This window comes from Fukomys damarensis, unplaced genomic scaffold, assembly GCF_012274545.1.
Source record: "Fukomys damarensis isolate Sample0158 unplaced genomic scaffold, DMR_v1.0_HiC HiC_scaffold_28, whole genome shotgun sequence".
NCBI lineage: Eukaryota > Metazoa > Chordata > Mammalia > Rodentia > Bathyergidae > Fukomys > Fukomys damarensis.
In genome coordinates this window covers 13,335,452-13,360,936 of record NW_022900940.1, presented here as the reverse complement: position 1 = coordinate 13,360,936, position 25,485 = coordinate 13,335,452, and the positions used below count along the sequence as shown (strand labels likewise).

At 38.1% G+C, this 25,485-nt stretch overlaps 1 protein-coding gene and 1 long non-coding RNA gene across 2 annotated transcripts in view; one reads left to right on the top strand and one right to left on the bottom strand.

The window, feature by feature from the left end:
• LOC104851523 overlaps positions 1-25,485 on the top strand; it is an 86,672-nt gene that overhangs the window by 42,377 nt on the left and 18,810 nt on the right. The window lies entirely within an intron of this gene.
• Positions 18,773-25,485, bottom strand: part of Itpr1 (inositol 1,4,5-trisphosphate receptor type 1) — a 342,964-nt gene continuing 336,251 nt past the window's right edge. Inside the window, exon 62 of the mRNA XM_033757082.1 lies at positions 18,773-20,083. Coding sequence (XP_033612973.1) covers positions 19,997-20,083 — 87 coding nt within the window. The 3' untranslated portion in view covers positions 18,773-19,996. The remainder of the gene's footprint in view (positions 20,084-25,485) is intronic.

Sequence of the window (25,485 nt, the reverse complement as noted above, 5' to 3'; positions counted from 1 at the left end):
TTCATTTATCTACTCGCCCAGTGAAACATATTGTTTCCCTTAGTCTTTATGGTTGTTATTGTCCTCTTCCTCTGTATTTAAGGATTCCTTTCAGGTCTTCCTGCAATTCTGGCCTCATGATCATAAATTTATTTATTCTTGTCTTGAAAGGTCTTTATTTCTTCAATTTTGAAGGATAGCTTCGTGTGGGATATAGTAATCTAGACTGATATTTGTTTTCTGTCAGAGCTTCAAATACATCATCACAAGCCCTTTATCTTTGAGCTTCTGTTGAGAAATCTGCTGTTATTGTAGGTTTGCCATTCTAGGTGGTTAGACATTTCTCTCCGTCCACTTTTAATAGTCTTTCTGTGTTTTGAATTTTTGACAACTTGCCTATGTTATGACATGAAGTGGTTCGTTTCTGGTCCCGTGTGTTTGGGGTTCTAAATACTCCCAATACCCAGATCTCCATCTCATCCCATATTTTGGGAAAATTCTGCTATAATTTCAGTGAATAGCTTTCTATTCCAAGAGCCTAAATGTTCTCACCCTCCATGACATCAATGAATCTTAAGTTTGTTTTATTAGAGTTGTTCAAAAGCTCTTGGATAATCTTTCTCATTATTTATTCCTTTTTATTAATGTCAGTATAGTAATACCTCGGTTCATAAATGCTTCTCTTCATGAACCGTTTGGTTCACAAAAAGAAGCATTCAGTAAAGCTTTGCTTCTGTTCACAAAGTACATCAGGTGTCACACATGACCACTGCCATCTTCCGCAGAGTTACAGAAGGAATTAAGTTCATGAATCAAGGTGTGTTCTAGTATACCTCCTTTGTCTTTAATCCTTTATATACTTTCTTCTGAGTCATCTTGCCTTATATTAAAACTTTCAGCTGAGTATTTTATTTAACTTATTGAGAAATTCATGTCCAGGATCTCTGGCTCTTTTTTGGGAAGGCAATCTTAGCATGGCCGCAGCGGTCTGTCTCTTTATTGAAGTGCTCTGGGTATGTCTCAGTGTGACAGTATCCACTCAATCTATTCAGATGACTGGGTTTGACTCCTCTGCATGGCCTCCCTTCCTCCATATGGGCAGCTTGGACTTCCTCACTGCATGGAGATCTCAAGGTAGTCATATTTATTGCAGGGCAGCTGGTTTCCAAAAGTAAAATTGGGAGAGGACTTAAAATGGAGGAATAAGACTGGCAATAAAATACAGTGATAACTTGTTTACAAATTTAATTTGTTTTATGATTTTTGGAAGATGACTGCATCTGTGTTTGGACAATGGCCACAGCCTGTGGTGTATGAATAGAAGAGTCCCTGGAGTGAGGGAAGGACCCCACAAACCCACAGCCTCTCAAGCTAGGTAGCAAAAGCCATGACTTCGGGTCCACAAAAGGGTGTGGAAACTGGGAGGGGTTCGAATGAATATAGCCCTGCAGCAAAAATCATTGACCAACCACATCTAGCGAAGGAGTAGGACAGAATTCCACAAAAACATCATTGTAGAAACAAAATAGATCTTGATAGTGATTCATTATTCCTCCATAATATCTGGTGAATTCTAATACCGCAGACCTTGTTTTTGGAACACTCATTCAAAAATGCAAATAATTTTTTGTGTTCATTTATTTTGTTCATTTAAAAAAAATTGAGGTGCTTTTCTTTTTTTGTTCCCCCCCCCTTTGCTCTGCTTTTTTCCCCTTCTTTTCTTTCACATTTTCTGTTATTTTTATCTAATTTACTCCTTTTATCCTTAATAGAAAACTTTATCTCACTTTTCTATCCTCCTTGTCATCTTCCTTTGCTTTATTTTTCACATTTTACTTTCAAATTTTTACTTTCCTGCTATAAACATATGAGTATACATATATCTAATTTTAGGTTTTTTGAGCATTTTTTTTGTTTATTGGTACATTTTAGATATACAGTACAGTTACATTCATCATTGGGATCTTGTACTTTTACAAGATCTCATTTAATTTTGGATTTTGAGGACTCAATCATACTGATTTCCATAGTGGTTTTATCAGTTTGCTGTTCCACCAACAATGAAGAATGGTTCCTTTCTCCCCACAGCCTCACCACCATTTATTGGATAAGTTTTTTTTTTTTTTTTTTTTTGTACTGGGTATCAAAATCAGGACCTTGAGCTTGTGAAGCAGGCAGCAGAACCACTGAGCTAAATCCCTGGCCCTTGGTTAAGTTCTTAATGGTAGCCATTCTTTCTGTGATGAGATAGAATCTTCATGTGGTTTAAATTTGCATTTCACAAATGACCAGAAATGTTGGACATTTTATTCATGTACTTATTGGCCAACTATATTTCTGTACCTGAGAAGTGTCTATTCATTTTGGATGCCCATTTTTTAATTGGGTTTTTAGGGGTGGTCTAATTTTTTGGAGTTTTTTTATATATTCCAGATAATGCTCCTTTTTCTGAGGAGTAGCTGTCAGTTCACAAACAAAAACATACAGCAAAAATTTCCTTTCATTTGCAAACTCTGCATCGGATATCAAACATTATGATGGTCATCTTTGCCACACAAGCACAAATGTAGCCATCTTGCCCAAAATCATAAAACAAATTAAGTTTATAAACTGAGGTACCCCTGTAGTAAGTCCGTTTATTCAAAGCTGTGGTTCAGCTGATACTTCTTTGTTGATTTTTTGCATAGTTGATCCATCCCTTTGTGATAATGGGGTTTTGAAATCCCCTTATTACAATTGTATTGTTGTCATGTGATTTCTCATGTTCATTAGTGTTTATTTTATGAAGTTAGGTGCACTGGTATTTGGTGCTTATACATTTATAGTTTTTTATTCTTCCTGTGATCTGTACCCTTAACCAAAATGTAGTGACCTTCTTTATCTGTTCTGATCAGTCTTGGCTTGAAACTTACTTTGTCTGACATTAGGATAGCAATTCCTGCTTTTTTCTAGGCTCCCATTGCATGAAATACTGATTTTCATGCTTTGATTTTTAATCTATCTTTTAAAATTAAATGTGTTGTATACTGCCTATTGTTGGGTTTTGTTTCTTGATCCATTCTGCTGGTCTGCGTCTTTTGATTGGGGAATTGAGACCACTCACATTGAGAGTTACTACTGACAGATACTGACTTACTTACTTTATTGCAATATTTTCCTATTGCTGAGTTTTTCATTTTTTCCCCTTTTGCCTAGCTGCTCATCCTGCCAGTTGGATTCGTTCTTCTTGACATATTGGCATTGTTGGCTTCATTGTCTCTTTCTAAGATGTCCTTGAGAACTTTTTATAATGCCAATTTGGTGGTCATGAAAAGGTGTACTAATCAGAAATCTAGAAGAGAAAAAATTCTGTTGAAAGTATGGGCAGCAGAAATGACCAGTGGGAAGACAGAGTGTCAAAACTAGAAGATAGGGCTGATACAGGTGACCATATGCTAAGAAATACTTTACAAATAACAAAGAACGTGGAGAATAGATCCATTGACTGCTAGAAGACATAAAGAAAAATAATCAAGATTAATTAGAATTTGTGGAAAAAGAAGAAGGCATGAATGGCATTAAAAAACTCTGTTTACAGCAATAATAGCAGGCAAAATTTCAAGTATGGGGAAAGAATTTTTTAAATTTGGAGATCTAATGTATAGCATTTTATCATATTTTTATTTTAATACAAGCAGATATTAGGGAAAGTATTAAAAAGCACTCTTCTGTAAGAAAATAAAATTTAATAACAAAAATAATTAGAGAATAACAACAGTACACTATGTATCATCATCTTAAAAGAATGGCCAAAATGTTACTCAGAATACATGTCATAGACAAAAAAGACACTCTTTTACAAAAAAAGCAACAGATAAAAGCATAAAATTTTATCTTCAATGAATGAAGAGAAACTAGTAGTATAAATGAAATTAGCATATATATTAAAATATTTTTGCAACGATGGAATTATTTGGACTTCTATTTTTTTTTTCTTTTCTGGTACTGGGGATTGAACTCAGGACCTTGCACTTGCGAGGCAGGTGGCTGAACCACTGAGCTAAGTCCCCGGCCCCCTACTTTCTATTTATCCATCTTCTAGTTTATGTGTGCACTCTCTCCTGCCATATAGATACATAAATAGATATTTTTATGTTTTAGATGGGTGTATTTTTAAAGAAAAGAATTATGACATTCAGATAAGTGAGGCATATAGGACCCAGAATATCTCCTCGATGGGTCATTTCAAAATCCCGGAAGTCCAATACAATCTTAAAAGCTGTTAGAGAAAAGCAACAAATCACTTATATAGGTAAACACATTAGCATTATAGCAGACTTCTCAACACAAACCTTAAGGCCAGAAGAACTTGTAGTGAAGCGTTTCAAAACCTTCCCCTTTGCACCCCTCAAAAAACTTCCAACCCAGCATATTCTGCAAAACACATGTAATCTTTCAAAATTAATGGAGAAAGAAGGACATTGTCTTACAAAGAACACCTTAAGAAATTCATGACCACTAAACCAGTACTCCAGAAAATTCTTAATATCCTAGAAAGATACAACAATGCCAAAAAGACTAATGGTATGAATATACTGTGCACATGAACAGTTAAACACAAGGGAAAGAAAAGAAACAGCAACAAAGAAAGAAAAGAAAATAATGCAATGACAGAAGTAAGGCAGTACCTCTCAATAATAACTTTCAGAGCAAGTGGTTTCAACTCTCCAATCAAAAGACACAGATTGGTAGATTGGATCAAAAACAACCTACTGATAAGCTACACAACAACTCATTTAATCCAAAAAAGATTCATAGACTAAAAATCAAAGGATGGAAACAATATACTGTGCAACTGGAGCTGGAAAACAAGTAGGAGCAGCTGTCTTATTTTCAGACAAAGTGGAGTTCAAGCCAAAAGTGACTAGAAGAGGCAGAGAACACCATTACATATTGGTTAAGAGAATAATTCAACAGGAAGAGGTAAAAATTATAACTATATATGCAACGAACACCAATGCACCCAACTTCATAAAGTTAACTCTACTAGATATAAAGTGTCAGATAAACATCAACACAATTATAATGGGGGAACTTAATACCTCACTATAACAAATAGGCAGATCAACTAGACAAAAAAAATCAACAATGAAATATCAGAGTTAAACCACACCTTTGAACAAATGGATTTAATAGATATCTATAGAGTGTTCTACCTAACAGTGACAGAGTGTACATTCTCATCAGCCCATAATAGGCTACATACTAATCCATTAAAACATGCTTGAATAAACACAAAAGCGTCAAAATTATCCAATGCATATTATGTCTGTAGTACAGTGCAACTAAAAGATAATGGCAAAAAAACCCAGAGATGCAACACCTTCTTTTTTTTTTCAGCTTTAATTGAGTTTATTGGTACATTTTAGGGATACAGTACAGTTACATTCATTGTTGGGATCTGTACCTCTACATGACAAGTCTTGGTTCTCATTTTTTCCCCTTGTCCCTGCCCTCCCTTCACCCCCTCCTCCCCTCCACTCCCCATCTACAGACACTTTATTTCCATCTTTATATTATCTCACATTTTTTTCTTTTCCCTTATTACCCCTCCCCTACCCATCCCACCTTCCCTACACCTTTAGCTCCTTTCTTCCCATTTCTAAATGTCAGTAATCTTATTAGGATCTTATGTATTATTGCACATTATTCACACCAGAGAAACTATTTGGTATTTACACATGTTTGCCTTATTTATTTCACTTAGGAGTATATCTTCAATATGTATCCATTTTCCTATGAATGAATCTATTTTCTCATTCTTTATGGCTGAGTAATGAATTCCATTTTATAAAAAAACCACATCTTCTTTATCCAGTTTCCAACGGATGGGCAAATGGGCTCTTTCCAAGATTTAGCTATTACAAGCTGTGCCGCTATAAACATGGGTGCGCATACTTCTCTGTGATATGATTCTTTTAGTTCTTTTGGAAAGATACCCAGCAGAGGGATGACTAGGTCAAATGGAACCTCCAGTCCAAGCTCTTTGAGGTATCTCCATATTGATTTCCATAGTGGTTGCACCAGTCTGCACTCCCACCAACAATGGAGAAGGATTCCTTTCTCCCCACAACCCTGCGAGCATTTGTTATTGTGTGATTTCTTGATAGCAGCCATTCTTTGTGGGGTGAGGTGGAATCTCAGTGTTGTTTTCATCTGCATCTCTTGAATGATCAGTGATGTGGAACATTTTTTCATATATTTACTTGCTGCTGGCAACACCTTCTTGAATAATCAATGAGATATAGAAGAAGTCAAGGAAGGGGCCGGGGATTTAGCTCAGTGGTTCCACTGCCTGCCTCGCAAGTGCAAGGACCAGAGTTTGATCCCCGGTACCAAAAAAAAAAAAAAAGCAAGGAAGAAACTAGTCCATAGAGTCAAATTCCGGGGCCAGTACAATATAGCAGAACCTGTGGGACACAAGGCAACAGTCTTAAAAGGACATTCATAGTTGTGAATGTCTGCATCAACAAAACAAACAAGCCCAGAGCAAACCCAAACAAATAACCTAATAATGTACCTTAAGATCGTAGAAAAACAACATTCCATATCCAAAACAAATACAAAGAAGGAAATTATGAAGATCAGAGCAGAAATTAATGAAATTGAGGTTAAAAAATAGAATCAATGAATCAGAGTGGATTCTTTTGAACAATTAAAAAAAACAGACAAATCTTTATCCAATCTTACAAAAAAAGTATAGCAAAGACCTGTGTCAATACAATTACAAACAAAAAGATGAAATCACAACATCTATCACCCAAATCCAGATTATTAGTAACAATGTCAAAAAAGTGTAGCCTGATAAATTGAAGAATCCAGAAGGAAAAGATAAATTCCTACATACCTATGAATTACTAAGAAAGAATCAAGAATATATAAAACCCCTCAAATAATCCAATAAAAGGCAATGAAATTGATGCAGTAATGAAAACACCACCAACTAGGAAAAGCCCAGTGCTGGACAGATTAACAACCAGATTCTATAAGACCTTAAGAGAAGATACAGCACTGAGACTCTTCAAGATCCTTAATGAAATTGAAAAGAAAAGATTATTGGTAGAGGGTTGGGTGTGCAGAGTTTGTGTTGGGATAAGAAACTTCAGGGGCCTGGGGATGTAGGTCGTTGGTGCTGTTCCTGCCTGGCAAGTGCAAGGTCCTGAGTTTGATTCCTGGTTAAAAACAAAATAAAACAAAAAAATCTTACAGGCACCCAGCCTACCACTGACTTCCACTACCCTCCCAGTGCAGATGGCTGACCTCTTTTCCTGTCACAGCAGTCAAACTGCCCCATTGTTTTCTGCTGTCTCCCCTACTGAGACTCTCTCAGCCTAGATTTCAGTCTCTCTTGAGCCGAGTGCTGGGGCATTTCACACAATCGAATGATTTTTAGAATTTTCTGTGTGTCACAGTCACCATTTTCTCAAGGTTAAGGAGGGTGTCCACTGCTTGTTTCCCTGGAAAGTGGTGGTAGTTGCATCTTGAGAGATAAACAATGTTGGGATTTTCTGCCGCTTGCCTAGGCAGAGGGAGTTACTAAAGATGGCTTCCTGCTTCCCTCCTTTCAGTCTCCTGCATGTTCTACTGAGTCAGGGGGAGTGGAAACTTCTAATATGGCTCCCAGACCTGACCCTGTCTAAATTCTGAGGAAAGGGATGGGAATTATCACCCTCGTTTCTATTTACTTGGGTGAACTCAGACTCTTTTGCTCAGGCTCGCTCTCTGTTAGCCAGTTCAGAGCTCACAAGAGTGTGCTGAGCTTTTTTCTTTCACTGCCACAGTAGGGTGGAGCCGCTGTCCATTCAGTGCTGCGGTGCATTACTTCTGTTGCTTATCTTCGTAAATACTAATGTTTCTGTGTTTTTCCCAGATGCTACTTCACTCACTTTGCAACCCAGTGATTTCCTATGGTTCCCTTTCTCCTCACAGAGCTTTGTTCCTGTTGGATTACATCCCTGAGGGGCTTGTGGTGGCTGCCTTTACTCCACCATCTTCCAGATCCCAGTAGATCTTGCTCTTATATCTGGTTAGCAAAAGGAACATTTTTTTTTTTTGTCAGAAGAATCTGTGTCTGTCTGTCTATCTCTCACAGTTTCTTCACCTATTATGAACAACTTTATAATTAGCATGGGAGTGTAGATGTCCCTTGTGGATCCTGATTTCAATTCTTTTGGATAAACTGGAGCCTAGTGTGCTACTGACCTTGCACATGAACTTCAACCCTTTTTGCTTTGTTCTTATTTTATATTTTGTAGTTTTTGGAAATGGTAGCCTCAAATTCTCTATCCTCCTCCCTCAGCCTTTGGAGTGCAACTACACCCAACTGATATGTTTTTGTTTTGCTTTGTTTTTTAAAATCATGGCCAATCTAATAGGTGTGAAATGGTATCTTGTGGTTTTGATTTGCATTTCCATGTTGATTAGTGATGCCCAACATTTTTGCATGTGCCTGTTGGCTATTTGTCTCTAATGGAGAAGTTTCTATCTAAGTATTTGCCCATTTAAATTTGTCTTTGTTATTTGTTTTGCTATTGAGTTGGAGTTTATGTTTTGGATACTGATCTCATATTTTTGACTTGCAAGTATTTTCTACCCCTTTGTATCTTGCCTTTTTCTGTGCTGTTTGCTATATAGAAGGTTTTCACTTTGGTGCAGACTCACTTGTCTATTTTTGTTTTTGTTGCCTATAGTTTTGTTGTCATTTTGAAGAAATTATTGACAAGACAAAGCCATGAAACTTTCCCTTTGTTTTCTTCTAGGATATTTATAGTTTCACTTCTTAGTGTTAAGCCTTTAATTCATTTAGATTTGACTTTTTTGCATGTGGTGTAAGGGTGGAGTGTGAACTTTTATATATGGGTATTTAGTATTCTGAATCCCAGATGTTCAAGATACTCTCCTTTTCCCATTGTATGTTCTTGATTCCCTCAGTGAAGAGGTTAAACCTGTATGACAGCAATCTGATATTGAAGAAATGATAAACACACAGGTCAGGGAAACAAAATAAAGTCCAGAAATAGACACAAACTTGGTCAATTCTGTTTTTGTTTTTGTTTGTACCAGGGATTGAACTCCGGCCCTTGTGCTTTTGAGGGAGGCAGGCAGACGAACCACTGAGCCAAATCCCCAGCCCATTTTTTTTGTTTTATTTTGTTTTAGACAGGGTCTCGCTGTGGAGTTCAGGCTGCCCTTGAACTTACATAGTAACCTTGAACTCAGCAGTCCTCCTGCCTCAGCCTCCGAAGTACTGGTATTACAGGTGTGTACAACCATGCCTGGCCAATCAATTGATTTTGAAAGAAGTGCCAAGGAACTTATTGGAGCAAAGTCTGTGCACAAGATGGGACTGGAATAAATACTTTAAAGAATGACCTTTGACTGATAACACTGTGCATTTACAAACATTTATCACAGACCAAATCTATAATGTGGGAAGCCAGCCATGGCCCACTGGCTTTTTGAAAGATAACTTCTTTCTTTATAATCAAGGCACTGACACAATGTGTGGTCAGGATGTTCCTAATTAGCATTTGTTAACATTTGTTCCTTTTTAAGGACTGCACGTGTTAAACTTGTTTTTGACCCGGCACGGGAGAAACTCGGACAGCCAAAGATCTGTAGGAGTCAGGTGCTTCCTGTTAAAGATCTGACGTTATCTGTAGGAGTCAGGTGTTGTAACTCCATTTTGTTAAGTTCCTCCACCTATTGTGGGAATCATGATTATTAGTTGCAAGTGTTGTTAATTTGTTTTTCTTGAGCCTGATTTCTCTTTCCCGTGTGAACCCTGGTTCCCGTGGAGCGGGTGTTGAGGTTACTATGGTAATCCTAGCCCATAATAGTTCGGTCTTTCCCTTTAAAAGGCTGATGCCTGCCTGCAATAAACGTCGCCTTGATCAGACTCTTGTCTTGGCGTCCTTCCTTTCTCTCTGCCCCATCTCCACCCTGCTGCTCTTTCAGGTTGGAGGCACTGCTGGACAGTGCTCTGCGTCGCCGGCTCGCGACACTATAAAGCTATAACACTTTGAGAATTTCCTGTTCCATATAGTACCCAATTAAAACTAAATTAAAAATCTAGATGTAGCTCCTTGGTTGTCCTGGCCAGGTGTTTTGGTTCTAGTGGCCACACCTGGCCAGCTAGCAACAGGGAGCGTGCTGGTTAGCAGAGATTATACATTTCATTTGCACACTGTGTCCTATGTTGTATGGTGGTGTTTTTAAAGAAAATGTAGGCAAGAATATTTGGGCCTTATTTAGGCAAAGATTTCTTAGGACTCAAAAAACAAACAATAAAAGAAAAAAATGATAGATTGGATTTCATCAAAATTGAAAAGTTTAAGATTTCAAAAAACTTTGCTATGAAAATGACAATAGACCAGGAAATAAATATTTGCAAAACATAATAAACTTGAAATAAAAACAAAAATTGCAAGAGTGAAAAATAGAAAAATTAAATGTGAGTGAAAAAGCAAAGGAGACGCATAGGATATTAAAATTTCCAGTCATTTACAGGTGTGCTTTATTACTTTAAAAAAATTAACAATGGTCATCAAGTTGGAAAGTTTACAGTCCCACTTTTGTTTTCTTTGTACTTTATTGTACAAAGTTCAGTGATCGAATCTTACTTTTTTGTATGTGGGGTGCTGGGAATGGAGCCCAGAGCCTCAAATGTGGCTAGGGAAATATTTTGCCACTGAGTTACAGTCTCAACACTGGACCTTATTTATTTTTTTGTTTATTTTGTTTTGTTTTTTTGTTTTTGTTTTTGGTAGCGGGTATCAAACTCCGGTCCTTGCACTTGAGAGGCAGGTGGCAGAACCACTGAGTTAAATTCCCGGCCCTTAGACCTTGCTTATTTTTTTAAAGTACTAATCCTCAAAAATAACACCTAAGGAAAAACGTTGTGTGTGTGTGTCCAAAAAAGTAACCATCCTTTTATAGTTGTTTCTGGTTGTTCAAGTGCATCATAGGGAATGGAAAAGGGAGCAGCAATGTCTTATGCATTCGTATGTAGCTTTATAATTTTATATGATCATGTTAATGTACTGACTTGTTCAACCTGTTTGGACTATGAGAAAATGTGACCTTCCTAATTGTACTCAAACTAGTCAGACCTTGAACACTGATGTGTGATTTAAAAAAATTTTTTTTTAAATTTTTTGGTGTTGGCCTGTCTAGATTTCACTTACGGAAATGTGCTAAAGAGTTAGTGGCTTCCCTAGAGATGTCTGTGTCCTAATCCCAGACCTCTGTATGTTACCCTACATGGCTAAAAGCAGCTTACAGATGTGATTAAATGAAGAATCTTGAGGTGAGGTGATGTCTTGGATTGTTTAGGGGGGAGCAGTGCGCTCACGAGGGTTTAATCAAGGGAAAGGAGGAAGCAGAAAGAGAATGGTGCAGTATGCAGTAGGCTTCACTGGCCGTTTCGGGCTTTGAATCTAGGAGCAAGGCACAAGCCAAGAAATGCAGGCAGCCTCTGAACGCTGAAAAAAGCAAGAGAATGGATTCTGTCCTACGACCTCTAGAAGGAATGAAGACACTCTGAATTATAAGATAATGAGGTCTCTGTTTTTTAAGCCATTACATTTTTGCTCATTTGTTATAGCATCAATAGGAATCTAGTGGGGCATACATTTGCAGTTTCTAAACACACAAGCAATTTAAAAAATTTAAGCAGCGGCACACATCATTTTTGTTGTTATTTTTGTTTGTTTTGGTATCACTGCCAGCTCTTTCAGACTCTCTAGGGAGCAGCTTTTGTCCCTTAGGTACCCAGCTCTGTGAAATACTCAGTTCAGAAATTATGTTCAATGCATGTACTAAAAAGTATTGAGTCAGCACAAACATCAGTGTTGCTTCTTAGACTGTGGGTTGTGGGTCACCTGCCAGTTAATTTGCCGGTTGGTAGATATTTGGGTTTTTCCAATTTGGGGTGATACTAATAAAGTTGTTTATAATTTGCATTCAGGTTTTTTGTGTAGATATATTTTCATGTCTTTTGGATAAATACCTGGTAGCAGGATTTTTAGATTAAATGGTATTGAAAAACCCAAACAACTCGTTAAATGGTTTTCCAAAGTGGTTACTGCTTGGCCTATCAACAATTAGGAGAATTCCAGTTTGAAGACTGTGAAAAGACACAGGATGAGAACCGAGACATCTTTTCCACTCTCAAGCCCTTTTCTCATTATTACATTTCAAAGATCAGCAGAAATTCTAAAACACTTTTGTTACATTTGGGAGAATGTGACTCAGCGATTTACGTATGGTTCATATATAAATGATCTGCAATTCTTTGTTACCCCAAATGGCCATAATATCCTTATGCTATCTAAAATGTGTCCCGTCTCTCCTAAGAACTGTGTACTCTTCCAGAGACGGCTGAGGAATTGTCTTTTAGCATTATTAAACATGGGAGTGGAGGGAGAGACGTGTAGACCTGAATTTATATATTCAGTCAGTGCCAAATCACAACTTTTTATCAACTAAAAGAATAGAGTAAATGGGGTTGCCTGCTTCGGGGGATCAATTTGTTATATGGTTGTGAGATGGGGAGTAGGATTCTTAGAGCCAGAAGCGTTATGAATAAGGCTAGGAAATGAGGATTGAGTGGGAAGTTAGCCCCATAGTTGACCGCCTTATCTTTAGTTCTACATGCAAATCCTTCCTGGGCCACTGCTAGGTATCCTTTCCTTAGACACAATTCACTGTCTGTAGTTCCAAAATACATTGAGTCTCTTTATTTTGAGGAACTGTGTTAGGTCACAGTGGTACACAGATGAACTAGTTGCCACCTGTGTCTTAAAAACACTGACTTTCCTTTGTATCTCTTAAAACTCCTATCTGGTACTTAAAGATTTTGTCCAGAAAGGGGGGCAGGAGGAGTGGGAGCATGGCTGGTGTCTGGCAGAGTAAAGCTGGGAATAATGCATATATGAAATCAGGTGATCTGGCTTTGAATCCTAGGTGAGATGTTCTAGTTTGGTCAAATAACTTGAACTTTTAAACTTTCTTTTTTTTGTTTGTTTTTTTTGTTTTGTTTTTTTGAGACAGGGTCTCACTATGTAGTTGAGACTGAATTGGAACTCACTATGTAGCCCAGGTTGGTCTCGAACTCACAGCGATCCTCCTGCCTCAGCCTCCCGAGTGCTGGGATTACAAGAGTGCACCAGCACACCCAGCTAATTTGAACTTTCTAAAGTGATTTCTTCTAAGACAGAAACATTATCAGGAAGAAGAAAATGCTAATTGAGAGGACAATTTGCTGTGTGATCTGGAAGCTAAGGACAGCAGAATTGCAGTCTTTTTGTTAGGCCGAAGTAAATCTAGATGAGAAGATAATCTACATGATAATGATCAAGGATTTTTGTTTTTACCTGAAGCCAAAGGAAGGTCATTTTTTGATACTCCGCTGTTGTTCCTTTTGGGCAAGATGGGGTAGGAGAGAGAAGGTGGGCCTCCCAGCAGGCTGAGAAGTTGGTCTTTCCCTTGGCAGAGAAGAAAGGGGAGGAAGCTGGGATGATTGATTGTGTTTCCTGTTTCCTGTTCACTGTAATCTTCCTCCAGTAAAGATCTGTTCTTCACAACACTCAGATTTTTAATGGGTCCTCTGTGGTCAGGAAAGAGAGAGAGCTGAGTCCATAACAGAAATGAAGTAGAATAAAGAGTTGAGATGGTAAGAAGGAACAGAGAATTGGATTGTAATCAAGAGAGAGGACCAAAAAGCCAAAAGGGATCATTAGGAAAGTGTAAGGAGGGTCTGGACCTCCATAATTAGGTTGCCATAAGCACTTGCCAAAAACACTTTGTAGATGTGAATGTATTTTAATGTTAAATGAAAAATAGTACAATTTAGGACTATTCAGTTGTCAGTGATATTATCTACTCACCAGGGCTGAGAGGTTCACCTGAGACTGGAGGTACTTCATAAACTAAAGAAGTATCTTCAAGGTAAACATCTTTCCATGAAGGTTTTTTTTTTTTTTTTTTTTTTTAGAATTCAGATTTGAATTCACTGATCACAAATATGAGAATAATTTCTGGAAGCCTGTATGATTAGGCTTCTTTATGAATTATTCAGTTCAAACTGATAGTTAAAACTGAATTTGGTTGAGATAAAATTTGTAAAAATGACTGGATCTGACCCAAACATGTCGTGTTAAAACATACAGATTTAGGATCTCACAGTAACAACATTAGACTATCTTAGTAGGAATAGAATGTAGCTTTTGGTCATGCAGTGCGTAGTTAGCTGAGATTGTAGATAGGTGAGAATAAGGAACTTATGTTGCAAAGGAATGGAAATAATATTAATCAAGTACATACACTAAACAATTGCATATATCATCTTTCTTTATTCTCAGTAGTGTCCCAAGAAATAAGTGGAAGAACCTTTTTCCTTGGAAGTGGAGAGGGACTGAAAGTTGAAACGATTAAGTCACTTGCTCAGTTATGTCACGTAAGTGGTTGAGCTAGCATGGACTCTTGTCAGTTTCAAGGTGCCTGTTCTTTTCATTTCATCGTGCTATCATGTGTACCCTGACATGCTTAGCTACTAACCTTTGTATGGGTCAGATCTCCTTGTCCCAGCTTCATGCCAAATCTTAGTTCTGTCTTCTTCCAGAGAGTTTTTACAGAAAGCTCCTGACGAGACTTTCAAGAGATGCTGTAGCTGACAAGTACTGGGGGTGAGGGGACTTACTAGGTAGCATAAGCTCAGGAGCGAACAGCTTACATTCCTGGATTGTCCAGTTTCATGTACATGGGACTCACCTTTGTGTGTGTTTAAGTACAAAAGTGCTGGCAAACTCTTTCCATTTGTGGTTCTTTAATACTGTATGCGCTTCTTATGTTGTAGGGCTCTGTTGTTGTTCAGAATTCGCCTTAGGGGTTTTCTCAAACTCTTCATTCTTATTCTATAGTGGTTTTTAGCTTTCTTTTTCTTTCCAGGCTGGGTGGATGATGTAGTTTCACTTCTAGGTGTTAAGGATTCTCTTTCACACTGGTTTGTCATGACCTTAAAGTATTTTAAGTTTATTCCTTTTTTTTTTCCAAGTCATACTCCAACTAGAGATTTGTTTTCACCCAATGAGTTTACAATACCAGCAACTGGAGAGTCGCTAGGCTTTGTCTGAGTCAATCAAATGTCAAAACCTGCAAGTGGTCTACCTGTTTGTTTATTCTGCAAGTTGGTAGGTTCGCTAGTTTCATTTCTCAATTGGCTTTTTAAGTTGCAAGAATTGCTAAATGTGACATACAACACTAAAGGCAGAAAAACGTTACGATCATATTTGTCTTAAATACAATGGCCACCATAGCTCTCTCTCCCGTCAGATAATTGATCAGGGTTAATAGTCATTGTGAGCTACAGCCACCCACAAAAACCACATACATGGCGTTTTACTCAAAACTTTACTTTAACCACCACTTTGTGATGCAAAACTAGTGGAATTTTGGGTACTTTCTGTAAAATCGAAATCTTCATAGGGGTTTTCCAACATTCTAGATGATTGGCAACAAATGATCAGTATAATGCAAAAGAGGAAAGTGGAGTTTGCCAATTGACATGGACTACTGTGGGGGGACAGAATACCAATATACCCGCATGGTCTTACTTGGAGGAAGCTGCCTTTGTTAGGTTGAGAATGATTCTTCGTGAAATATGCAGCTAAACAAAAGGTATATGAGATTTACAGTGGCAAAAGAGATGTTAAGAATTCACTTATCTTTGCCATGGAGCGTTCACTCTTGACAAAGTATTCATGTTCAATACTTTGATTTCTAGATTCTCTTGAGAGATTTGGAAAGAAATCAATTTGTGTTGTTCTACAAATAGGAATTAGGGAGAACTCTTCTGGGAAAATGAGCTCTTTCTGTATTTGGCTAAGTTAGGAGATCTTTGTTTATTTTGGAGCTAAATCCTTGCGCAAGTCATTGCTCTAGAGTGTTATCCTTAAACGGTTTCATTCCTCCTGTAGGGTTTGATAGAGCATATTGTCTCAAGAGTCTGCATTATTAATCCTTACGTAAAGGTGACTCTTACTGTTGCATTAGTTTCTAACAAGCACAACCCCCGACCCCCACCCAGTACCTAGGGCCTCCCACTTACTGGGCAAGTGCTTTACCACTGAACTACATCCCTAGTCCTTTAAAGAAAAAAAAAATTTTTTTTTTAAATTTTGAGACAGGGTCTCTGTAAGTTGCCCAGGCAGGCCTTGAACTTGGAATCCTGTTTCAGACCCCTGAGTCACTGGGATTCCAAGCGTATGCCACTGCACTCAGCTGCCCATGCTTTTTAAAATCTGTAAAAATACTATTTTAGGGGCTAGAGATATATAGCTCAGTGGTGCCACTCCTGCCTTGAAAGCTCAGGGTCGAGTTTGATTCCTAGTACCAGAAAAAAACAAAGTGTTAAAAATACTATTTTAGCAAAAATCAACTTTCCTCTCTATAAGCATGTAGTTAAGCTCCTACTATTTATTTTTTTGGCGTGTACTGGGAATCGAACTCAGGTCCTTGCATTTGCCAGGTAGGCACCGACTCAGGTCCTTGCGTTTGTGAGGCAGGCACCAGAAGTACTGAACTTACATCTCCAGGCTAGCTCCTACTATTTTTGAAGGGATAATTTTCCCTGAGAAGTCAGACTTATGGTCCCATGATTAGCTTTAAAATACCTATGGGAAACCATCAGGCTTTTTCTTCATTCATGTTTGTCTATAATAGGAGGATTCAGAAATCTTGAATGAAGTTTTTAAAAGGTTAATACCTTAGTTTACTGTACAGATCTTGGTAATTTTGCACAGCACATCAGTAAAGCAATTTTTTTGGCTTGCTCATTAGCTTGCACAAATTATGTTTGCTTTATTTATGATAGGAATCGCTCATCTGAAGAGAGTGAAAGGACAGGCTTTACAGAAGCAAGGTCAAGCAAACCATTTTCACACACTATAGCTAATTTAAAAAAAAAACAGTGGAATGAAAAACAATGAGGAATATGAACATGCAAGAAAACCGAGTAAATTAGAATTTTAATGAAATGTTATTTTCTGTGTGCATGTTGGGGGAGGCAGAAACATAGTTTTCAGAAAAGTTGCACAAGATGGAACAAGAGCAAAGAATGGAAGTTTTATGTGCAGGGGCAAACAGAAGTTTGTAAGTACATAATCTTAGGGACAAGTAGAAAAGGGTAAGATATCATAAATGGTAGAGAAGTGTAATGAAATTTCCCAGACCCTCTGCTTTAACAAACTGTTCAGTTAAGGAAATCTGCCAAATTTGAACTTTGAACTTGGTGTTACGGCAAACTTTTAAAATTAAATAAATGAAGACAAATAACATTCTGGGGCATTTGTGCTGTACCACCACTCTTCATTTTCAGCCTGGCAACACGGCTACTTCATGGGTGACTTGGATCTCTATCCTTGAAACAGAGGTTGGGAAAGATAGTACCCGGAGAAAGCAGGCAAAATCACAGCTGTGCATCGGAGGCCACAGGGGTTTTACCTTCAGATTGTTTCAGTTGCGATAGCTTTAGTGTTGTCACCCAAACTCCGAGAGTAGGACCTGCCACATGTGGGGTGGAGCAGCATTCCAGTTTCAATTATTTCCTGCTGAAGTTGGCAATTCAATGAAGATCTGTATCTTCAGTGACAGGATTCAAATGCAACATGACAAACCTGTACTGGCCGCCACCTGAACATGTCAATGCAGAACTTTCCAATGAACTAGATGAGGCCTGGGAGACAAACCACACACACTGCCCTATTGTGTTGGGCAGCATGAGAGATCAAAGACAAAGCTCAAGGGAAAAGCAAGCTCTCACCCGCCAAAGTGAATGTTGTGGGGTTTCACCTAGACACCATTTTTGTTTTAGATGAAAGCATGTGTCTATCTTAGGTTTGCCTTATGATGGAAAAATTGTGTGGACTGGAAAATTACTAATCTGATTTTTTAAAGTCATCAAATTTATAAAGCACTACATTCACTGGTTATGAAACTGGTCACTTAATCCTGATTCAGTTTCCAATGTTGAGTGGGAATTGCCCTTATTTACCAAAGCAGAGAGAAAACTGTTGTCAAAAAAAACCGCCAGGCTGAGCACTGCATTGAGGAGAGAACAGCTTTGTTAAAGCACTGCAGACGGTCTGCTGAAGGACCGTGAACACCAGGGTGGTGATGCTTCTCATGAAACAAATGTCCAGCTTTTAGTGATACTTCCGCGAGGCAGATACCGAAGTAAGGTCCCCAGGGAAAAAGCTTAGGAGCCGGAAGAGGAAGCAGAATACTCCCGGCTTTGTTGTGGCTTTTGTCATGGCACCCGTGACAGCCTGCTCGGCAGTCTCTAAACTGAACTACACGAATGACTCCTGTATTAAAAACATCTGATATTTGTTCAAGTGGTTTTCCTAGAACTTATGATAGCAGGTTTTTTGTTTGTCTTTATAACCTGATCAGCATTTCTGAACTAATCTGGTTACCAAACCACTTAAAGTTTAAATTGGTCCTCAAGAAAGTATATAATTCGAATAGCTCCTGGCCGGACATGGTTGTGAATACCTGTAATCCCAGCACTCTGTAAGCTGAGGCAGGAGGGTCGCTGAAAATTTAAGGCCAGCCTGAATTCTACATAGCAAAACCTTATCCCTTAAAAACAAACAATAAAAAGGAATCCCTCTTAAATCACAAATAAATGCCAAATGAAAGCCACCACTCAGTCATTGTATAGTATTCTGCATCATTTATTAAATATTTTTATATATGCATTTACAAACAACCCATTTCAGAATTCTGCTTTCGATACATTTTTAAACATCTTTGCAGAGTGGTTCTCTAGTAAAATGAGACCCATGTACAAAACTAGGCAACAGGTATAAAAGTTTCCTTTCATACTTTTCATCCATCCAGAAAAGAAATCAGGTGACAAAACCAAAACGTGGCTCTTTCAGAAGAATAATATGTCAGTGTTCAACTATGACCTCTAATGGGATAATTCATATTTCATCTTTTATATGGTTGTATATAGTTTTAAATACTTCTTAGCTACCATAGTATGTCGGTTCAGATGAAGGGAAAAAACTACCATTTGGACTAGATAATCTAAAAACCATCAGTTATTCCTTTTTTGTGACATGACACCAAAAATTCAACCAGGAGATGACACTGATTGGCCAGCAAAATGCACTTATCCCAAACATGGCATAAAAAGTTATCTTTAAAAAAATTCATTAACTTCTTCACAACCTATAAAGTTGTGCGCCTTTAGCATGGCTTTATTTAAAGAAATAGTTTAAATTTACGATCAATTTAGAAGCTTAAAAGTATTCTTGAAACTAACATTGCTTTTCCTAAAATGAATGCTGATTTAACAGTTCATAACTCAGAGCACTGTCACTATGAGACAGACACTAACGCCACTAGCAACGAGAAACAGCCTCACTGCAGATAATTACATGGTACAAAATGCCCAGGGGCCTGAAACTCACTATTAATATAATTTTGGCAGCAGCATCATTTGATATTTAACCATTTATTACATAGTATTAACACACCAGCTTCAAAGATGTGCACTCCCTGTGGGACACTAGGGAGTTACAAATTTATTGTGATTGCATAATTTGTATTGCACAGTTTTGTAAAAAACATAAATACTGGCTATTCTAGTTTTAAATACAAAATACATGTCATATAGTTTTAAATCTATAATCTGGTTCAAGTGCAAATCAGGTACTTTCTGTAGTCCTTCCAAAAAAGGCATCTTTAATATTTTTGGCACAAATGAAATGTCATCATGCCAACAAATCTAATTACAATACATATATCCAAACCTTTAGAGTAGCAATCATATACATACAGTATAAAACTGAGTATTTACAAATGTACTAAGCATAAAGGTAACCTCAGTGGGTGAATCAGAACTAATGAGCCATACCCACACCAATAATAATTAAAAAAGGTAAATACAATTTCTCTATTCATTTGCTTATGCTGGTTGCTGTGGGTTGACATTCATGTGAGGAGGATGTCCTAGAAGACCAATTCTTTGTTTCTGCTTCCTTTGTTCTGTCATCTGGAAAGTTAAAAAGTTTCATCATTAGACCCAGACACTTCCTGTACGTCAAATCATATACTGAACCATAGTTTTTACCTCTGTGGTTACGGTTTGTACTGAAACCCACTTTCTACAAATACTGTACCGTCACCCTATCAAACACACAGAGCTTCAAAAAGGGAATCTTCCTAGCAGAACGGGGAATTCTGTGATCTAGTCATGCAATGTAACATTCAAGAGTATTGCTTGCTACTTGTTTCGTAAAGAAACAAAGAAACAAACAAAAAACAGGAAAAGCACAAGATTCACGAGATTCGCGATTGTTTCCCAAATCCATTTCCAAATGATTTAAAGATTCGTCGGGAAATGGTGGTTCTGTATGACAGCAACAACACGCCATACTATCCTGAAAAGCTGTGTGCTTAGAATCTGAGGTTTGAGAGAGGTTCTGTCTACACTCTTGTGTGGGTCTTGGGCTCTACTCACCAAGGACTCTTAAGGAGCCGAGAGAGAAAAAAGTGACCTAGTCCATCCAGGAAGATGACAACTGTTCACACATCACCCTGAGCTCCAGAATAACTGAATATTATCAATACCATCTTGGCCACCAGTGTCTTATCTTGCTTCCCACCAACAGACAATGAGTTTGGCTTAACACTAGGAGAGACCATTTCCTAAGATAGGTTACAATTAAAAAGTACTTTTTACCACCCAAAGCAAGAGGTTAGTTCTGTTTGTTTGGTTTTTTTTGGAACTGGGGATCAAACTTGGGACCTTGTGCTTGAGAGGCAGTAGGCAGAACCACTGAGCTAAAGCCCCGGCCTTTAGTTCTGTTTATTTGATAGCTGAACTAAATATGTTCTCAGGCTGATGAGTTTCTACTCTCTTCTGGATATTTTAGGGCATATTGTGCTTGCTTTTTTGCATTAAAATTTTTCTTAACCCAGTGAGTCCTAGCTCCAGATTTGAGGTTGGCATTTAAGCCAATTAAAATAAAAGGCCAAAGGAAATAGGTATTAAATACAACTGTATGAAGTGGCTTATGGTCCTACTTCTGGATTTTTGGTTTCCTAAAGTCAGAAAGGAATTAGGGTGGAGTAGTAAAAACAATGTAGGCTTTGGAATCAGACAGGCTTATTTCCATATGGTTTGTGATTTAACTTCTGCAAATCTGTCTCTTCATCCATGCAATCAGGATAATTCTGTCTGAGGTGGAGAACTGAGAGGACATATACAAATGTCCTAAAACAGTATCTGTCACATAAAGGATGAGTTTCACTTGACTTTTTGGTACAAACAGCCTGACAGAACATAAAGCAAGAATGACATAGCTTCAATTTTACAGTAGTCTTTTTTTCCCCCAAAACATAGCAGTTATCCTTTCAAGTCAAGATACTATTTTTAGGCACCTATGGAAATGCCCTCTCTATTATAATTCAGATGATAAGATTTACAAGGATTGACTATTTCCAAAAGGAAGCTTTTAATAAAGCTTTTCATAAGGAACTGGGTGAGGATATTTCAACTAGCCTCTAATGTTTTCTCGGGCGACAAATCTTTGAAGGAAGTGTCACCCACCACCATGCTGTATTCACAGGTCCTGAGAGGAAGGAAACTTCATATGGCACTTGGAATCAACTCACAACTACATTAAAATGTCAGTCATTCACCTTACTCCTGACAGTTGAGAAATTTAGCTCAGATATCTTTTTCTCCCAACTATTCCCCAGATAAGTAATCATGAAAGGGCACTGGGGCTAGGTCAGCAGCTCAGTGCCTGCCTGGCAAGCGTGAGGTCCTGAGTTTGACTCCCAGTACCAAAAAAATAAAGAAAAGAAAGGAAGAAAGAAAGAGAAAGGGCATGCACTGAAACACAGCTAAACTGTGATAATATCAGGCATTCAAAAGTCTTGGAGTGCTCATGCCCTATTGTACTTCAAGTTTCCGTTTTAAGTTGCTGAGGGCCAGGGATGTAGCTTAGTGGTTCTGGCGCCTACTTCTCAAATTCAAGGACCCAAGTTCAATCCCCGGTACCAAAAAAACAAAAAACAAAACAACAACAAAAAAAAACCAAGCTGCTGAGATGTTTTGACTTAGAGTTGGCCATTAAAATTTCTCCAACTTTGCTTTCAATTAACTACTTGTACTTGAAATACCCAGATCTATTATCATCCCTGTTTGTTTAATCAGTTATCTTTGGATTCAGTTAGTCATTCTATCCTCCTTTTCAGCCTCCAAAACTGTTCTCTAGCAAGTGAGTCTTCAGCTGATGGCAGGTCTTCCCTTTCCCTGTTATAGCCACTGCCTACAGCCTCACGCAAGGTCCTGTTCTAACTTTGTCTAAGCTAGTGCTCGTGTTACCTCCTTTCCTCATTGACCTTTATCACTGCCCAGTCCAAATATTTATATACAGGATGACCAAAAATCACCCATTTTTCATTGATTTTTTTACAACAAGAAATATAAAAACAATTGTATCAAAATTATTCAATATAATTGAATGGTAAAAATGACAACTGCCTGAGCAACGCTCATGTAAACAAATGTGCTAATCAAGTGACCCTTGGTGTCAAACTGTTAAGTGGTTAAAGCAGCCCCCAATGTGGGTTCTTCAACTTTAGTATGCGCTCTGCATCTGTGCCCACAGATCAGAGGGTCCCAGAGTCTGATGCAGTATGTCTGGTGTGGAGTCCAAGAAGTTATATTTCTAACAATGTCCCTGGTGATAAACATGGTGCTGACCCGGGGACCAAACTTTGAGAATCGCTGCTGTAAAATAGCTTCTCACAGTAATCTCCATAATAGGCCATGATCATTTTGGATATACTTCCATCTAAAAACCAGCATGTGGGCACATATGCCCTTTTTCCTAAGTGAAAAGAAAGGCCTTGAAGATTTTCTGCTATTGAAGACACAGTGGACGTACACTTTGGCTTGTCTGATCCTGGCTTGGTCAAACGTGCAAGTCTTTCAGACAAGAATATCATCATTTAAGTCAATGTCATTTTTTTTCTTTACCCAGGCTGTCACACTTGGGAGGCAAGTAAGTGCTCTGTTATTGAGCTACATCCCCATTCCTTTTTCTTGTGAGAAAAGGTCTTGCTAACTTGCCCAAACTGGCCTCAAACTTGCAATCCTCCTGCTTCTCTCTGGAAGCTGGTATTACAGGCATGACCTACCACGCCCAGCCTTTCACTGGCATGTGTCCTTTTGACAGTGGTTACCATCCAATAACAATTATGAAGAGATTAAAACAAAACAAAAACACAAAATCCCTAAGGACTTAATCTTTTAAGGAAACAGGGCCAACACTGCTGGCCACTTAGATTGCCCCAGCCTATCTGTGCATATTCTTAGAGTCTATCTTTATTAGCTCCATTCACTCTATCTACCTACAAATTTACATATGCACTCGCTATAGAACATCACTTTTATCTGCATCAAAACAATATTAAAAATGACAGAGTTTATCATTAGCATCATCTCATCCAGGATTGTCTCTAGACATCTGAAACAGATCTGACATCTTTTCCTCTTTCTTTTTTGTTTGAGAGACAGGATTTCATCACGTAGCTCAGGCTAGTTTCAAACTTGGAGCAGTCCTCCTCCCTCAGTCCCCTGAGTGCTGGGATTACAGGTGTGCACCACCATGCACAGCAAAAACTGACACTTGATAAAAATATCCATCAGATTCAGGTTCACATCTAAAGTAGCTATTCAAAATCCTAACAGTTAAGCATGTATTTTGAGTAGTGTGAAATGTCTCAATTGTAGTACACTTAAAATCCTCAGAATGCTCATTTAGCTGTGGGAAGTAATTCTGTTCTTCCTATCTGGACAAACACAGAAACTAGCTTGAACTTCTTCTGTAACTCCTTCCTTTTGACTCCAGCCTAAACAAGAAGCAAAGATTGCTGTAGTTTTACTAGTCAGATGCAGCCAAACATCTGAAGTTCTTGCATGAAAACACTAGGCAGAGTGCACGTGAGCAAACTTAACCATTCAGAGGCTGTGCTGGTAGATTAAAAGCTGGCAAAGGAAGGAGGGTTCACTGACAGCACACAGACACCACAGTCTGGTTTATAAAAAATCATGATAGTATTTGAAAAGCAGCTTTCAAGTCACAGTAAGGTCCTGGTTATTGGGATTCTAAACAGCCAGGAAGTAAAAATTACTTTTTATAGTCTTGTAAAGTCAGTTATGCTTAGAAATGATAAGCCTAAAATACTGAGAGGTAAAACTGAAGCATTTCCTGAATCCAATTACATGGATTTTATATAAAGTATAGATAATCTGGTTCAGATTCAGAGTTGCTCTCCAATGTGTAGTCTACACTCTCCATTTCACCTGGCAAACTCCTCCTCAAGTTCTGAAACTAAGCTCCAGCATTAGCACTTCTAAGGAAGCCTGTGGTAAGAGTCTTATCTTTTCCCTACGCTCAGACTGAAGGCATTGCTCCTGTGTTCATTCCCAGAGCAGTGCATTCAAACCTCTACTGTATTACAACTTCCTATGTTCTAGTACAATTCATGTGTGCGCTTGTCTCATAAGCTAGTCTGTTAGTTCCAGAAGGCAGAAACTAGGTCCTTTTCCTCTTTGTATCCCTCATACCTCACACCAGGAAAGTACATGTTGGTTGAGAGAAGGAAGAGTATTAATCAGAACATTTGCCATTCCTTGAGCATGCCATGCATTGTCATGCCTTTGCCCATGCTGATTCTTTTCCTGGGAAGCCCCCTTCTGCATTTCTCTGCCAGCTCAGAAGCCATCTGCTTAAGATTGTAAAAACTAAATTCTTTCCTCACGCCAAACCTCATACTTGACCAGCTACCTACTCCTCTATACTTCATGAAATTGTAATTATGCCTCAGGTCACAGAACTCTTCATATGATAATATTCTGTTAGTCTCCTTTGTGGCAGATGTTGCCTTAGTCTTCTTTAATGGTCAAGCACAGTATAAACAACCAACATTTTGCAAGGTCTATTCAATGTTCCAGTCTCTAACATTGGGCAGTTATTCCAATCTTTTGTTGTTTGCTTCCTTAAGCAGTTAATGAGATAACCCTCTTGCATGAAAAATGCCAAATGCTGTAACATGCTAATATGATCTGGATTTTCAAGCACTTCTTATTTTCCTAGCAACAACAGATAAGGGTCCTACTGGAAGCCAGTCACATTTTCAAGAAAGCTAACCCTTAGTTCAGTATTTGCTCTTTTGCATTATGAAGAAAACATGCAAAAAAAAAAAAAATTAAGTTCTTACATTAGTTCTCCTCCTTGGAATAAGGATGTAAGAGAATCACATTTAGTATTGAGAATCTCTTAAGTCTAACCAACCACTCTTGGCAATAATAGAAAAAGCAATACCACTAACTATCTTTTTACTATATCCTCACAGGAATTCCCCCCACCCCCGGTT